The 16760-nt window shown below is 52.5% G+C and overlaps 1 protein-coding gene across 5 annotated transcripts in view; it reads left to right on the top strand.

Moving 5' to 3' along the window:
• The window catches only part of ECE1 (endothelin converting enzyme 1), a 113824-nt gene that overhangs the window by 55490 nt on the left and 41574 nt on the right, over positions 1–16760 (top strand). For 3 of the 5 annotated variants that reach the window (XM_032627854.1, XM_032627846.1, XM_032627838.1), the window contains exons 1-3: positions 2362–2520; positions 2728–2814; positions 10953–11094. In XM_032627854.1, the coding sequence (XP_032483745.1) occupies positions 2467–2520; positions 2728–2814; positions 10953–11094 (283 nt within the window). In that variant the 5' untranslated portion in view covers positions 2362–2466. Of the gene's footprint in view, positions 1–2360; positions 2521–2727; positions 2815–10952; positions 11095–16760 lie in introns of those variants that run through there. The other 2 variants (XR_004349314.1, XM_032627863.1) reach the window with 2 other exon arrangements.

The raw sequence follows: 16760 nt of genomic DNA, 5'->3' as shown, positions 1-16760 counted from the left end.
TTGTGTGCTGAAAAATAAACAGCTCTTCGTCTCAGCGGATTTCTGGATTTCTGCCCGGGAGGTATGTGAGCTTCCCTCGTCACCCCTCCACGGACAGGCTGGCCTCGGCCCCTGGGATGGGCTGCCAGCCTCCTCCTTCTCTTCTCACCTTCGCTCAGACGCCTGTGGAGGCTCCAGCCCCCGACTAGGCCTTTGGGGATGTAAGGCCTGACGAGACCCAACCCCTGCCTTCAAGGTTCTCCTACTTAAGGTGCTGTGCGCTTTCAATAGGAGGAAGCATGGGATGGGGGGCTTGGGGAGGCGGAGGATACAGAGCAGGAGGCCAGAGGCTGCTTGGGATCAGAGAAGAATGGCAGGAGAGCTTTCCGGAAGGGCTGACCTCTGAGCTGAGACGGAAGGAGGAGCCGTTGCTTCACTACACCTGGGCAAGTTACTTCCCCGAGCCTCAGTTTAAGGTTCTGTAAAAGGGGCCAGGAATACCTGCTTCAGAGCCAAGAGCTTAAATGAGATGATGGATGTAGAAGAACTGACAAACACCTCATACCCCTAGGTGCCTAGGAAATAGTAGCTGCTGTGCCAGGCAGTAGAGATGTTTGGTGACTTGAATTTCTTTTTCAAGGGTCTTTTCCTGGGGCAGGTAACACCTGTTGCTTAGTGTAGCTGAGAGTCCTGATTTCAGAAAAAGCCCAGCTGTAGCCCAGCATGAAATGAAGCAGCCTGGGAGCCCTTTCTCTCTCTCAGGTGGGTAATGGGAAGTCCTGCACCCAGTGGGAGTGGAGCAGAAGACCCCAGAACTCAAATTCTTCCCACGCATCCTGCCTCTCCCAGGGTGCTTAGACGTGTTTCCTTTGTCTTTGGGCATTGCAAAATTAGATGCACAGGGATTCAAAGGCAGTTCCCCAGAGTAATTTTCACTTCCCCTCTAATTGTTCTACCATTCATTTTAAGTTTATTGAGCACCTGTGGTATGCCAGGTGATGGGGACTCTCTGTGCCAGACAAGGTCCCAGCCCTGATAAAACTCACAATTCTGGGGAGGGGGACGGAGATAGACCTAAAAACCAACATAAATAAATAAATAACAGACTGCAGTAAATACTATGAAGGGGAAAAGGGGGCGCCGTAATCGAGAATTTGGGATATTTGCGGAGGTGACATTTAAACTGACATCTGAAGCAGGAGCTGGCCATGGGAGGAGTAGAGATGAGGAAAGAATGTTCCAGGTAGAGGCAACAGCGCTATAAAGGTCTTGAGGGAAGGAGAAACTTGGAGAATCTGAGGAACAGAGGAAGGGCCAGAGAATTGGGGGCCTGAGTGAGTGAGGTGGGAGCAGCACAAGATGAGGGTCAGGGTGAGCAGGGGCCATGGGGGACTGGTAAAGGGACTGTCCCTGCAGAGTTTGAAGCAAGGGTAACAAGATCAGAATTTCCTGTTAAAGGCTCGCTCCGGCTGCAGAGAGGGCTATAAGAAGGCAGAAGGCGAAGCCAGGAGACCTCAGGAGCTGTTACTGTGGCTGTGACCCTGGATGTCACCTCAGCCCTCTGTGCCTGTTCCTTCACACACGTGTGACTGTGAGAGTCAAATATGGGAATGAACAGAGGCGCACTTTGGAAAGCTGAAAAAAATGTATAAATGCGGGGGATCCCAGGTCTCACTGGATACGGAGGGTCCTTTGGGAAACTGCTGGGTTAGGGTTGTCTGGGGTCTCGGGTGGGAGGGAGAGTGCCTGAGCACCCCACATCTGAGGGAAGGGTCACCTTCCTGATTTTCAACTAGGCCCCAAGCTGTTAATGTTTTGAGGGTAAGGTCACACCTGTGAGCCTGGAGACAAGCATGGGATTCCCCTCCAGCCACCCAAACGCACACACATAACATTTTTCATTCTAGGTCGGGAGAGTCCTCTGGAATTTTCTGAGATCATCATGAACTCTGACTTAAAGACCCCTGAGCTAGAGGATGGCGGAGATGAGAGGGGAGGCACATGCCTTTTATATACCACCCCTTTTTTACCCCCTAATCTTTCTAGCCCCAGTGGGCAAGACCGCTCTTGGGGCGCCTAAGGGACAATGGTGAGAAACCTCTTTCTTGACTGTTGTAGGCCAAATTAGGGGCACTTTCCTAATATCTGACTTTTGGTATCTGCCATAGAGGTTTATTTGAAGGGGAGCTTAATGTTTCTTCGAAGGAGGGGTTGCTGAGAGCCCCCTTCCTGCCTGCTGGGGTAAGGCCCCTCCACCCCATCTCTGGGAAAGGGAGCAGCCTCCATCTCCCCGGGGACTCCGGCCCTGGGGTGGTCTCCCCCGCGCGGCCAGGGAGGGAACCGGAGCCGCGCCGATCAGGCCCCGCCCGCGAAGGTGGTGCGAAGCCCGGCCCAGCCTCACAGCCGGGCCCGCCCGGGCCAGACCCGAGGGCCCTCGGCGGCGGCGGCGGCGGCGGCGGCGGGGATCCGGGCGTCGCTGGGGGCACCATGCGGAGCCTGTGGCCGCCGTGGCCGGTGGCCGCCGCGCTGTCGGCGCTGGGGGTGAGGCACGGTGTTGCATAAGCGGGGAGCGGGGTGGCGGGGGGAGGCGGGAACCCCCCTCCCCCGCCGCGGGCCGGTCCGTGGGCCGGTCTCGGTGTCCCGGCCGGGGCGGGGCGCGGCAGCGGAGGCGGCGGGTGGCCGCTTCCCCATTCGGGCGTGAGAGCCATGGAGGCGCTAAGAGAGTCCGTGCTGCACTTGGCCTTGCAGATGTCGACCTACAAGCGGGCTACGCTGGACGAGGAGGACCTGGTGGACTCGCTCTCCGAGGGTGACGTGTACCCAAACCACCTTCAGGTAGGAACCCGGGCCCTCTGTGAGCCCCCAGCCCAGGCCCACCAGGCAGTCGCGCTGTTGCTGTTGCCGCCCCCGCCCCGCCCCAATCCTGCCAGTCGGGAGGGAGGGGGCCAGTGCCAGACCGGCAGCTCTGGGCTCCTTGTCGAAAAAGTCTTTCTGGATTAGAAGTGCTCCTGAGGCGCTGGACTCCCCCCACCGGCCTCCCCTCCCCAGCTCTGCACCTCTCCAAACCCTCCCGACGACCACCTGCTACTGGGGCTACAGGCCAGGTGGCAGAGTTGAAGCATCCTGTAGAAGTGAGCTGGTCCAGTTCTCTTTTCACAGAAGAGGCCGTCCCTGAGTACTGAGAGACCTGCCCAGGGTCACACAGCCCTTTACTGGCAGAGTCTAAAACTGTCCCTGTTGTAGCATGGAAAGCCCTGGAATCCCATCAGTCCTCGGTCAGCTGGGGTGGTTGGTCACCCTGTCTGGTGGGCATTACCCCATTCTTCCCCCCAGTCCCTGAGTTTGCTGGGGGTTGGAGCCCATCCTCTGCTCCCCCTTTCCCTGCCCCTTTCAGCCCACTCAGGAAGCCCAATTCCTCCCCCACCCAGGGTCTGCCCCTGTGGGATTCCAATATGCCCACTGCCTCCCTGCCTGGTAGCAGACCAGTGAGTGTGGCTCCTTTTGCTCTTCTTCCCCTGTGGGGCTGAGTTGGGACAGTCCTGACCAGGACCTCAGCCCTGGTTGGGTTTGGACTCAGGCAGGTGGATGGGAGCGAGTTGGAAATATGAAGGATGCCCAAGGGGGCCCTGTGACCTGACTTCCGAAAAACCGGCTTAAAGAGAGGCTGGAGCAGCTCAGTCCAAGAGGACTTCTGCCAGGTTGACCAAGGGGGGCATTGAGGAGAGTATTGGGGCTGCCCAGTGAACTGACAACAAATCACAACTCCTCCGAAAGGCAAACTTAGGGTGTGTGGAAACTTAGGCTGCCAGGCCCAACCCTACTCAGGCTCTTAGAAGCTGGGATAATAATATTAGTAAGGGGAAACAGTGTTGACTGAGTCCCTCCTCCAGGCTAGTTAAATAGGCCCAGGGAGATCCAAACTCATGATCCCAAGTGGTCTGCCCACTGGAATAGAGCACCTTTACCTACATCATCCCACTTAATTTCAGGACCACCCCCATGAGCTATAGGGAATACTGTTCTCACTTACAGATGAGGAAACTGAGGCTCTAGAAGGGGAGACAATTTGCCTTAGGTCACAGAGCTAGAAATCTGGGAGTGAGAAATCAAACCCAGTCTGTCTAGACCCTCTTCCCCATAGACCCTTCTTAAGAGGCTAAATCCAGCAGGAAATTAGATTTCTGTGGCAGGCACTTTTCCCTTCCCAAATCAAAACACAGTCTAATCAGCAATCTTTTTCAGTCTCATCTTTCACAGAAGGTTCTAAATATATCAGCACAGAAGCATTTTGGAATTCACAACAAAATAATATGCTGTGTTGTCATCATCATAACAGCAGCCCACGTGGGTATAGCCTTTTTTGAGGCCACAAAGTACATTCATCCGCCTGAGGCTGCCTGGCAGAGCGGAGGCAGCCCAGTCTCTGAAGCCGGGGGCCCACCTTTGAATTTGACACCACTTGTGATCTTGGGTGAGCAGCTTAATCTCTTTAAGTCGCAATTCCCTCATCTTTAAAATGGAGTTAGAGAAAATGGATGTGATACATATTTCTGGGCCTGCTAGGATTCTTGTTTTTTCTTCTGGTCATGAGGTAAGGGCCCCTGTGGCTATGCTGCGCATGACAAAGCTGACTCTCAGAGAGGTTGGGGACATTCCTGTGGTCACACAGCAATCACGTGGTTGGAGTGCAAACTGCCACTGGTTGGCAGTACACCAAACTGCCAAACTGGGTAAAGCGCCCATTTTCACTACAGGAAAAGCCAAAAAGCTTGCCCCAAGGATTCGGAGGCGTTTCTGTGGGTACCCAGCCTGGCTTTCCTTGAGACTCCCCGACTTCCCTAAAGCAAACGTGAACTAGCTAATGATCGTTCTTCTACGAGTCAAGAACCTATTTATCTCATCTTACAAAGCAGAGTTTTCTATTAATTTTATGTTTTTAATCATAGGGATTTTTTTTCCAATATAAAAACTTTGCATGCTCATTTGTGGAAAAAAAAAAAAGAGTCAAGGATAAAAAAAGATTTACAAAGAAACAGTAACCCCACCACTCAGAGATCACCACTTCTAGTTTTTCACTTTTGCTTATATATATTTTAGAATATAGTTGAGCTCACTCTAAGTACACAGTATTTTGTCCTGCTTTTTTCATTTAGTGCCACTTCATAAGCATTTTTCTATGTTGTTAAAAACTTGGAAAACATCAACTGTACCTCAATTTTAAAAGTACTTCCAGGGAATTCCCTGGCGGTCCAGTGGTTAAGACTCGGCGCTTTCACTGCCGAGTGCCCAAGTTTGATCCCTGGTTGAGGAACTAACATCCCGCAAGCCATGTGGTGGGACCAAAAAAATAAAATACAATTAAAAAAATACTTCCAAAACATGCTACCAATAAAAATCATAATACTTTACGGTACCAATGTATAAAAGTATATTTACGCAATCTGCTACAGTTGGACAGTAGGCCCAATATCTCTAACACTGTGGGTGACCATTTTCTAGACTTTCGAATAATTTCCTGTGAGTGATTGCTAGAAACGCAACTGCTTCCTCAATTTTAGGCTTCTTAAAATGGACCCAGTCCCCCCAAATCTCCCTCTCTTGACGGGCAGCTATAAAAATCAGCTACTTGATTTTTTAAGGTTTGGAAGCCCATTGGTTCTCAGAACTTCAAAGTCGTCGATACCAACACTAGTAAATGAAAACTTGCATCTTTCAGCCAAACTTGCCACCTTTTTGCCTGAACATGCTGACAAAGTGCTGTATTTAGCTGGAGCAAATTTCTACCTGTACCTCACCTGAAAGAAAGGATTTTTCTTTCCCTTGATCTCATATTTGAGGTACAAGTTAATTACAGTCAACTAAAAGTAGTCACTGTGGACTGAGTACAGAATTGAAAGCCCCATCTCTAACACGGAGCCCCAGCTTCGCCTCTCGTGGGCTCTGAGACCTGAAAACTACTCACTTAAACCACTTTTTTTGGCAAGATGGGGTTAATATTAATCCACCTCTCAGAGCTGTTGCAAAGATTGAAATGAGACAATATAAGTGAAAGCACCATGTATAATACAACAGAAAATGCATTTGGTTGTTATCGGGATCATTATAAAAACTCATCAGGCATGATATCTCAGTGATGCCCTAAATATAATACCTTTGCCTCTGTTCTGCTCATACTGGCTGCCTGGTCTCCCCACACCCCAGTGGCTCAAAGAGAAATAGCTAAAGATACACTTGCAGCCTAAACTGGGGAGCAGAGGGCCCCAACTGTTTACCAAAACCGTTGAAACTCATCCAGTTAATCCTAAAAATCAATTTTTTCAAGAAAAAGGAAAGCTGAGATATTGAATTCTTAGTGGTGGTTTTCTCATTTTTCTACCCCCGCCCCCCGCCATGCACAGAGCTGTCTTTAGCAGGTGATTTCAGAGACAGTCCCACTGAGTGCTTTACAGAGACCTCTTTGCTTACCAGGAGACCCTTTCAGCTCTACCTGCCTGTTAGATCTTTATGCTTCTGGCCTTCGAGTTGCTCTGGGATCTGAGCTGGTCAGACCTGGCACCTCATCCAACTTCCTCATTTTAAAAATAGGTGACTGAGGTCCAGAGGCCGCCCAGGGACGCATGAGGGATCTTGAAAAAGTCAAGGGTGACCTTTGACTTCTCGGATTGGTGCCCTTTCTCCAGTGCCGTCGTGTCATCAGCAGCTGGGTGTTTCTCTGGGAAGCAAAGAGAGCTGGAAAGTGCTTCTTCTAAATACTAGACTTTGATCCTGTTTAGATATAAGGAGTCCCCTCCCTCCCAACAGGTACTATACTAGAAGCTGTTCTCAGTCATTGGAAGAGAGTCAAGCACAGGGGCAGAGGGGCAGGTAGGGCTCAGGAAGGAAATGGGGAGGACAGGAGGGCATTCTAGTTTCACTCTGGCCTGGCCCCAGTGGCCTCAGCCAGAAGCTCACCATATAGAAACTGTGCTAGAAGAAACTTCCCCAACCTAACACCCTGACGGAGGCAGGATATCACGCAGGGCCAGGCTGTCCTGGTCTGTCTGCTCCGAAAGGCTGACTTCAAGGCAGGCAGCCAGACCTCCCTGCCAGCCCCCACGGAGTGGTCTGGCCTTCGGGCTGCAGCGGGTGTGCTCCCTGCCAATCCTTTGGCCAGACTGACTCCTGTGCGCTGCTCCACTCAGCCAGGTCGCTGGGGGGCCAGGCGGTGACCCAGGAAAAGACTCTGCCTTCCCTCTGGAGCCCCTGTTTCCTCTGAAAGCCAGGCTCCCCGCCCCTTCTGCTGGCTTGTCTCCTGGGCCCCGGGCGTGGTGTCCGATCCTCGCCTGCAGAACTCGTTCTTGCAGAACCTTGCCGAACCAGGCCCTCACTTCTGTAACCGAATATCTATCCCTCATCAGGGCTTTGTTCCCTTGGCTCTGGAAACCCTGGGAACTCCTGGGCTGGACAGCTAGACAGTTCCTCCCTCTTTCTCCTTCTCCAGCTCTGTTTCCTTCTCGGTCTCCCTCTCCACCTGTCTTGCCAGCGCATCCTTTCCTCTCTGTTTCATTCTCTCTCTGCCTCACACGACAGTCGCTAGGATGTTAAGCCTGCCAGCGAGCTGAGCGTTCATGGTCATCCTTACCCCATCTTCCAGACGTCAGCTGGACGTCATCTTCCAGCTCTGCGGCTTAGCTGATGCCCCTTCCCTGTTACCTCTCCAGAGACCAAGAGGGCTGCCCGTCACTAATCTCCCGACCCTCCACGTCCCTGCAGACCCTTCTCTCACGATCAGCACGCCCTCATTTCCAAAAGGCCGGCTCTGAAGGAGGCAAGGCGGGGACAAGAGGGGCTCAGGGAGGAGACAGCACGGAGCCAGACAGCAGCGCAGACCCACAGCCCCGGCCCCGTCCGTTGCACCCAGGAGTTGGACAGGCTCTCCTGGAGAGGCCTCTTGATCCCGGCGCAGTCTCCCGGTGACTTCTCCTGCCGCAGGAGGATGCCCCTGGATTTCTGCCCTCAGATATGAGGCTTGTGCAGAAACCAAGAGGCCCGTCAACCTGGTCGTTCAAGTCGAGCAAAGAACAGTACAGAGGCTAAAAACCCTATTTTCAAATTCCGTTTGCCATTTCTGCCTAGAAATATGAATTTTTAATTTAATTCTGACTTAATTCTGTTTAAGTTTTGCAGTGAACACCATCTGTTTGTTTGACGTGAAACAGTGAGGCTCAGCTCTGCTTGCGGCTCCTGGGGGGCAGCGTGGCCACTCGGCTGGGGCTGTGGGTTCTGGAGGGACGTGGGTTTTCTCACGCTGTCTCCTCGCCCCACTTCCTGTGTTTCTTCTGGAGCTAGTACTCATACCTACTCTTAAGGGTGTTGTGAAGATAGAATAGCATCATCTAGCAACAAAATAGAATGAACGTGATGCCAGAAGCACAGAAAGCCCTCAAACAATACCTGCCATGATTACTCTTTTTTTCCTTCCCTCCCTTTGTCTTTCATCCTCTCCCTTTTATTTCTTCTTTCTCTCCCTTTCACCTCCTCAGCTTCCCTGCACCTCGGTATTGCTCTGTCCACATAAGAGAGGGTTTTCTGCTTCCCCAGCCCTGAGGGCTGTGATCCTTGGCCTCCAAGGGGACTGGGTACCTGTTACACCAAGATCACTCCATCTCTTAGCTTTTCACCCCTCTCCCCCCACGAACTGAGCCTTGGTAATGGGGGCACTGAGAGGCCCAGAGTGGGAGGCAGAAGGTGAGACCAGCTCAGGGGCCCAGGGAAAGTAAATGTCAGCATCCCCAGACAGGGCAAATCCTTTGAGGGCCCTCTGAGATACCGGTGCCCGGGGTAAACTGCGTGAGAGAATTGATGCCTCTGAAAAAGCACTTTATAGACGTCGATTGTTGTGAGCATGTCAGCATCATCCCAGGCTGTGTCTGCACCAGTAGCGTGGTCAGAATCTTCATGTCTCACGTTTTTAAAAATGTTCTTAAGGGATTCCAGGAGGCGACCCGCCCCGACCCCCGCCTGACACAGCTTCTTCTGTGTCCGAACTTCCCAGACCTCCACAGCATTGTCACCAAGCCTCAAGTTCCTTTTATCGGTTGTAGGACCCACTGTTTTTTTTTTTTCCACAAAAAGTTCTTGTCTTCCTCCTTCTCTAGAGCAGTAACCCCCAGTCATTTTCTTTTTTTTTTTTTTTTTTTTTTTTTTTTTTGCTGTACGCGGACCTCTCACTGCTGTGGCCTCTTCCGTTGTGGAGCACAGGCTCCAGACACGCAGGCTCAGCGGCCATGGCTCACAGGCTCAGCCGCTCCGCGGCACGTGGGATCCTCCCAGACCGGGGCACGAACCCGTGTCCCCTGCATCGGCAGGTGGACTCCCAACCACTGCGCCACCAGGGAAGCCCCCCCAGTCATTTTCTGTTCACAAAATATCCAGTGGCGACCGTGAGGCTGTTCAATGCCCTTCCCTAAGGTGACCAGCCTCAGATTCCCCAGGCGCCAGTGTGAGGCTCCCTGAAGGCTGTGACCTGCTCCTAGGGGCCGCCATCCCCTCAGCTGTTGGGGGGCACTCGCAGGTCAGAGGCTGGGTCTCCTCATCTCCCCTGACATCATCCGCTTCACCTCCTGGAAGGCTGTGGGTCTCCCTGCCTGCATGCCTGCTCCCCTCCAAGCCTTGCTCCTGCCACCATGACTTTTCCAAAGGGTAAATCTAATCGTATCACTCCAGCCCTCAGGAGGAAGTCCCCAGTCTTTCACCTGGCTTACAGCACCCCTTAGGATCCAGGCCCCCCTTTTCCCTTCCCCTCCCCATTCACCTGGCCAGCTTCTAGTTATTCTTTAAGAGCCAGCCCAGGCATCCCCACCTCTAGGAAGCCTTCCCAGACTGAACCTCTGCCCACCCCAGTCTATGTCTTTATCTGCCTCTCTGCTGGGCAGTGAGCAGCTGAAAGCAAGGGAGTCTGTCTTTCCCCTCGGTCTTTCCAACGTGGCCCTGAGTTGGTGCTCGACTGTTGGCCACAATGTCACTAAACTGAACCCCACCTTCAGGGGACCCTTCCTGTCCCGCGGCCCTGGCTTTTGCAGGAAGCGCCTCATAGAACAGAGGGGAGCCCCCAGCTGGCCTTGGGTCTGAGGGCCGGGCCGAGGACTCTGAGTGCTATAGACTGGTGGGTTCCTCCTCAGCCTGGAAGGCCCTGTCACACCCTCCACTTCCTCCCATTGTGCCTCCTTTCCTGTTTAGCTGGACTGTTAGGCTGAGGACATTTTTTCCTCCCTTTGAGGACCTGCTCCAATGGAGCTATTTCTCCACTGCATCTCCCCTGACATCTCCCAAGACTCTAATCTCTGACCCACAGGCAGGCTCTAGAATCAATACACTTGGGCTCAAATCCGAGCTCTACCCATTTAGCTGTGTGATGAGAGGCAAGGGTCTTACCTCTCCGGACTTCGGTTTCCTCATTTGTAAAAAGAAACTAAGAACACAGCCCTCATGGGATTATGACGGTTTCGACAGCTAAGGCTGTCTGTGCCCCTGGGAAGTATGCACTGTGGTTGGGTTATCATGGGGGTTGTGTCACCCCCAGCCTGTTGAAGCTGAGACTCTGAAGAGAGCCCAGCTGGATGTCTGCTGGATGCCTGCGAGTCCAAACATCCTGGTTTTTTTTTGAACTCCTTACTGGAGAAACAGGGAAAAGCTGATCTTTTTTTTTTTCTTCTACCCGTATCAGGTGACACAAAAAACACAAGCCCAGCTGGGTTGACTGCTTGACTCGGATGTTTAGCAGTGAATCTGAGCTGCTGAGCAGGGTGCTGGTTCCTTTCCTGGATTAGGACTGATTCCATGGGAACCAGACCACCCCTGAGGCAGGAGGGGACGGACATCAGGCAGCCCTGGTGTCTCCCCAGGGCTGGGTTCTGCCGTGGAGCCCCCTCCTCCTGGGTAGTGGGGGCCCTGGGCTCACGTTCTCCTCGCCCCGCCTGTCTCCTTCCCTACAGGTGAACTTCCGAAGCCCCCGGAGTGGCCAGAGGTGCTGGGCCGCACGGACGCAGCTGGAGAAGCGGCTGGTGATGCTGGTGGTACTTCTGGCGGCAGGAATGGTGGCCTGCTTGGCAGCGCTAGGCATCCAATACCGGACAAGTAGGTGCACCCGTGTTGCATGATGGGCTTCACTCACTCCTGCCCCAGGCTGTGTCCACTTGTATAAGGGGGCTTCCCTGCTCAAGCCAGGACTGGCCTCCGAGGCCAAGGAGAGAGCTGGGTCTGGAGGCTGGGGTTGCTGCAACAGACCAAGACCTGGGAGCTGGGCAGATGGGTGATGTTAAGGTTTGGGGGTCAGAAGGACATGAGTTCAAATCCTGGCTGGGCAACTTATTGTCCATGTGACCTTGGACAAGTCACTCAATCTCTCAGAGCCTCTGTCTTCTCTACTTTAAATGGAGAAAATAGTGCTCAGTTTGGGGATGTCTCTGAGGATTTGAGATGATGTCTATCACATACCTGGTGCCCAATAGGCCTTCTCTAGCCTTAGCTCCAGGTACTATTATTGTTAGGATGTGGGCTGGTTCGACACACGGGCTGGCCCTTTGCTCCATCCTCAGTTCCAACAAAATAGCAATAATGGCTTCCGTTTGCTGAATACTTTCCATGTACCAAATACCAGGCCTCTCCTTTACGGATGTAATCTCATTGCCCTCCTCACAGCAGCCCTGTGAGGTGTGGTTGCTTCTGGCCCTGTTTTCCGCACAAGGGAACTGAGGCAGTGGCGCTAAGTAACTTGTCCAAGGTCACGTGGCTAGTGCGAGAGGGAGTGGGGCAGCTGGAGTTCAACCATGGGCTGGCGGGCCCCAGAGCTCAGGCTTTGTAATTCATGGTGCACTCCAGTGTGGGTTAGTGCTCCCAGAAAAGCTGTCCTTCTGTGAGCCAGGGACCTTTGTGTACCTCTGTCATCTCATTTCTCTGTCCTACCTTGTATATGATCAGACCCCACTTTAATCCCACTGTCAGTGGCCTGAGGCTGGTTCTCTGTGTCTGGCTGAGTATATGTAGCAAGTGCCTTACACAGAATCAATGATCCATAAGCTCTTATGGACCTGGAAAGGGCAGATCCAAGTTAAAAATAAGGATGGGAGTCCAGTCAGTTCCAGGATCTCTCCCCTGGGCCCCAAGATCCAGCTTTCTGCTGACAGTAGGCCACCTGCTTGAGTAGCCTCTGGGGCTCTGCCAAGAGTTTAACCCCATCAACTCGGTCACCTGGTACTCATCCCATCAGAGCCATCGTGAACCTTCACAGGATCGGGGAACATCAACTGTAGGTTTTGTTGAGCCTTCTCCAGTGTGAATTTCCTGGCCTGCGTGGGTGGCCATGCTGCACTGGAATGAGGAAGGGATTTGGGGGCCTGGAGGGAGGGCAGGACTTCATCTGAGTCATCCTTACATCGCTCCTGGATCAAGCACTCATTCATTCATTCATTATTCCTTCCACAAACGTTCAATGAGAACTTAATCTGTGTCAGGTGCCTAAGTGGTACCTAAGAAATAATCGCTTAATTGTTTAACTGACTATTTAATGATTTGTAGATTTTTACCAAGTGCGCCCAGCACAGCAGGTGATTAATGCGTATCTGATTGATTAATTAATGATTTCTTAACCATATGTGCTGAGCATAGTGCCTGCATGCCATAGATGTGCAAATACTTTGCAAAATGAATAGTAAACGATTGAATGAACAAAGAGCAAGAAGGAGGATTAAGTGGGGACAGTCTTTCTCTACTGATCACCCTAGTCCTGCAGCTGCCATCTTCCTTTTTTGGCCCCACCACAAGGCATGTGGGATCTTAGTTCCCCGACCAGGGATCGAACACGTGCCCACTACATTGGAAGCGTGGAGCCTTAACCACTGGACCACCAGGGAAGTCCTGCTGCAGCCACCATCTTGCTTCATCCTAAATCAGGTTTAGTTTAGAACACCCTGCCTGGAAGTATAGGCCCTAGCCAGCCTCGTCTGCCCAGCTCTTGGCCCTGTGAACGGGGAGCAGGCTAGACTCCAGCAGGCAGTATTGCCCTGAGATTGCCCCTAGGAGTTCCCAGGCTGTTTCTCCATCAGAAACCAGAAGGGAGCCCCCAAGGCCTGGCTTCTAGTGGTTGGGCCCCAAACAGTTCTGTCATTGCCAGGTGGGGCCCGCAGGGAGGAATCCTGCTTCTGTCTGTCCCTTCCACCTCGGGGCTGCAGAAGGTTCCCCAGGCTGGACCTGGGTGAGGGGAATTCTTCCCCCAGGGTGGAGCTGGGCCGGGGATCCGGTGACCCTTGAGCGAATTCATGTGTCTTTATCAGCTGCCTGGGCCTGGGAAAGCAGAGGCCTCCCCAGATATTGACAATAACCTCATTACCCAGCAGCAGGTGCTGGCTGGCATCAGCCACATTTGTGCAAACATCAGTCAATGCAAATTCTGATGATTCTGAAAGACTCACCTTTAAATTATGTCTGGGCACTTAAATACACACTTATCCACCTTCCTGCTGCACCATCCTTTCCAGAAACTTACAGATGCTTTGCAAGCAGTGACAGCAAAACAAACGATAAATTCTCTGGAAAAGGGCTTCCCTGGTGGCGCAGTGGTTGAGAGTCCGCCTGCCGATGCAGGGGACACGGGTTCGTGCCCCGGTCTGGGAAGATCCCACATGCCGCGGAGCGGCTGGGCCCGTGAGCCATGGCCGCTGAGCCTGTGCGTCCGGAGCCTGTCCTCCGCAACGGGAGAGGCCACAACAGTGAGAGGCCCGCGTAACGCATAAAAAAAAAAAAAAAAAAAAAAAAAAAAATTCTCTGGAAAATATTCTGGAGTGTCTTACTTAGTGTCGAGGCCAGGCACCATCCAGACGAGTGTCTGTGAGCTAGATCTGGCACCTGCTCGACGGATCATGCACGTCCTAAAGGGAAGAGATATCTGCTGCATCCACAGGTGGTGACCAAGGCCCGGACGAAGCTCTTTTATTCACTCAGCCATTCATTCATTCAACAAACATGTACTGGGGGCTTCCCTGGTGGCGCAGTGGTTGGGAGTCCGCCTGTGGATGCAGGGGACACGGGTTCGTGCCCCGGTCCGGGAAGATCCCACGTGCCGCGGAGCGGCTGGGCCCGTGAGCCATGGCCGCTGAGCCTGCGCATCCGGAGCCTGTGCTCCGCAGTGGGAGAGGCCACAACGGTGAGAGGCCCGCGTACTGCAAAAAAAAAAAAAAAAAACAACCATGTATCGGATAGCTGCTAGGTGCCAAGTTCAGTGCTGGGCAAAGGAACTATAAATGCAAGTAAGGTGCTGGCTCTACCCTCAGGCTCACATTCTAGTGGGGGATGTAGGCAAGGAGACAGCCATGACATAGCATGGCCTGTGCTCAGATAGCGGACACCCAGGCAGCCAAGGGGCACAGAGAAGGATGAGGGTCTGGGAAGTTTTCTCCGAGGAGGGGGAGCCTGAGCTGAGTTTTGAACGTGTTGACAGGAGATTGGGGGGCCTGGAAACCATGTATTAATTAATCAAATGTACATTAAGCACCTGCTAGGCCAAGGATAGTTGGTAAAGCATCTACAAACCAGTAATAGTTAAATAATCAAGTGATTGTTGCTTAAGTACCACCTGGGTACCTTGCAGTGTGCCTAGCAGATTAGGTGCTTAGTGAAGAACTCAAGCCTCTCAGACTGATTCCTGGGGGCTGGCTTCTTATTTTGTTTTAAAACCAAGTCCCCCTATGATAACTACAAATACCTCTCTCTCTGACTCTCTCTCTCACACACACACACGCACACGCACACACACACACATACATCACACACACCACACACACACCACACACACACACACACACACACACACACATATTCTGATGTGTCTTTCTCCCTGAGAATCACCCTCTTAACAGCTGGCTTCTGGGTTTTCCCACCAGCCAAGTATTTGTCAAGCTTTACTTCCTGCAGTTTGTTGTATAAAAACAATAGGTATTCTTTTCCTTTTCCAGATATGAAGTTATATCATAATAGTGAATAGGCTTTTTCAAACTACACAGAAATTCTTTCCCCCCATCCCCTGCCCCCATAAAGATTCTGGTACGTTCCCTTTGTCGGGAAGTGGGGCATGCGACTCAAAGATCTCATTTAGAGATATTTTAAATGGTGCCATGTCCCCTACCATTTCCTTTCTCTGTTTTCATGCCTAAGGGCTCAATAATCTTTAATTGTTGTACGGTCATCTCAAAACAAGTAATTACCTCGACATAGCGTCGCCCTGATTTTTGTGCTGTTGTGCGACTGTTCTGAGCCCTTTGTCAGCCTTCAGGACTTTGGGTTTGTCATCAGATGTTAATAAGCACACAGGCTGCCCAGCCCCAGCTGGCATTGTGTCTCCGAGTGAGAGGAAGACCACCCTGCCAGCCCATGCATTCTCTTCTGCTCTCTGAGGATTGGCCTGGGAACAGTGGACCCTAAGACTCCAGGGAGCTGAGCCCCCCGCCCAGCCATGAGATCATCATCACCATGAAACTGGTTCTACCGTCCTTCCTCATCTCCAGATGGAGAAACCGACCCCCAGAGAGACGAGGCCACTTGCGTGAGGCCAGAAGCAGAAAGCTGGGATTTGAACCCAAGTCTAAGAAACAGCCCCTGACACCTGCCCTGCTGCCTTCCTCCCTGTGCAGTGGGGAGCTGAACGTGCCAGAAGGGCTGCAGCAGCCCCTGGCACGACTGGCCAAGGGGTGATGAGGGAAAGTGGGAAAACCCCGGCCTTGGCATTGCCGAAGCAGCCTGGAGTGGGGTCAGCCTGGGCGCTCCCACACCACAGAGCGACTTGTTCCGTTCACTTGCTCAGAGCCTTGGCGTCCTCATCCTCCAACGGGGGTGTCGCCCCCGTATCAGGAAACGGTCCCTCTTGTTGCCAGTCAGCTTGGGTCAACAGGCGGTGCGGCTGGGCCTGTGTGCTTAGTCACAAGCCTCCATCTCCTGCAGTCAGCTTCATCTCGTCACCTGGGGCTGGGCCACGGCTAAGGCTGCCCACCGTTTGCTTCCTTTGCTTGAGCCCACCGACCAACCTCGCCTCGGGAGTCCGGCCCCCTCCTCTTGCCTCTGCCCCATGTCCTGTGAGAACCGGCTCAAAGGAAGCTGGTTCCTCTGTGCACTGTGTTTTGGGGGCACTTGGAGGATTTGGCAGCCCTCCACACTGCCCACCTGCGCCAGCTCCCATCCCTCCTCATGGCAGCACCTGACAGATGGGGCTGCCCTGCCTCCTGGGCCAGTCATCACCGGAGGGCTCCCTTCCAGGCCCATAGCAGGCATAGCAGAGAGAGACTGGGGTTCAAACCCCAGTGGCCACTGAGCAGGGTACTTAGTCTCTCTGTGCCCCAGTTTCCCTGTATGTAAAGATGGCCTTAAAGTGATCTCTTAGGGTTGTTTCATTTTTGTTTTTTTGAAGATTCAGTGAGATAACTCTGCTGCCTTGTACTCAGTGGGAATGATTTTTCATAGTTCCTTCTATTCCTAAGACTCTTTCTTCCTTCCTGAGTCCTGGCACCGTATTGTCTGCATCACCCATTTGGCATGGACTAAATATCCTCGGTCTATGTTGGTAGAATAAATGACAGACATTTCTCCTACTGTTGTCTTTTTACTTTTCTTGTGTGTATCCCCAACTAAATTATTAACTTGGAGGAAAGGACTATGCCTTTTATATCCCCCCCACCACACATACACACACACACCACACACACACCACACACACCACACACACACACACCATACACACACACACCATACACACACCA

The sequence above is a fragment of the Phocoena sinus genome, chromosome 1 (assembly GCF_008692025.1).
Source record: "Phocoena sinus isolate mPhoSin1 chromosome 1, mPhoSin1.pri, whole genome shotgun sequence".
Lineage (NCBI taxonomy): Eukaryota > Metazoa > Chordata > Mammalia > Artiodactyla > Phocoenidae > Phocoena > Phocoena sinus.
The sequence above is the reverse complement of the archived record's forward strand: the minus strand, read 5'-3'. Positions and strand labels throughout refer to the sequence as shown.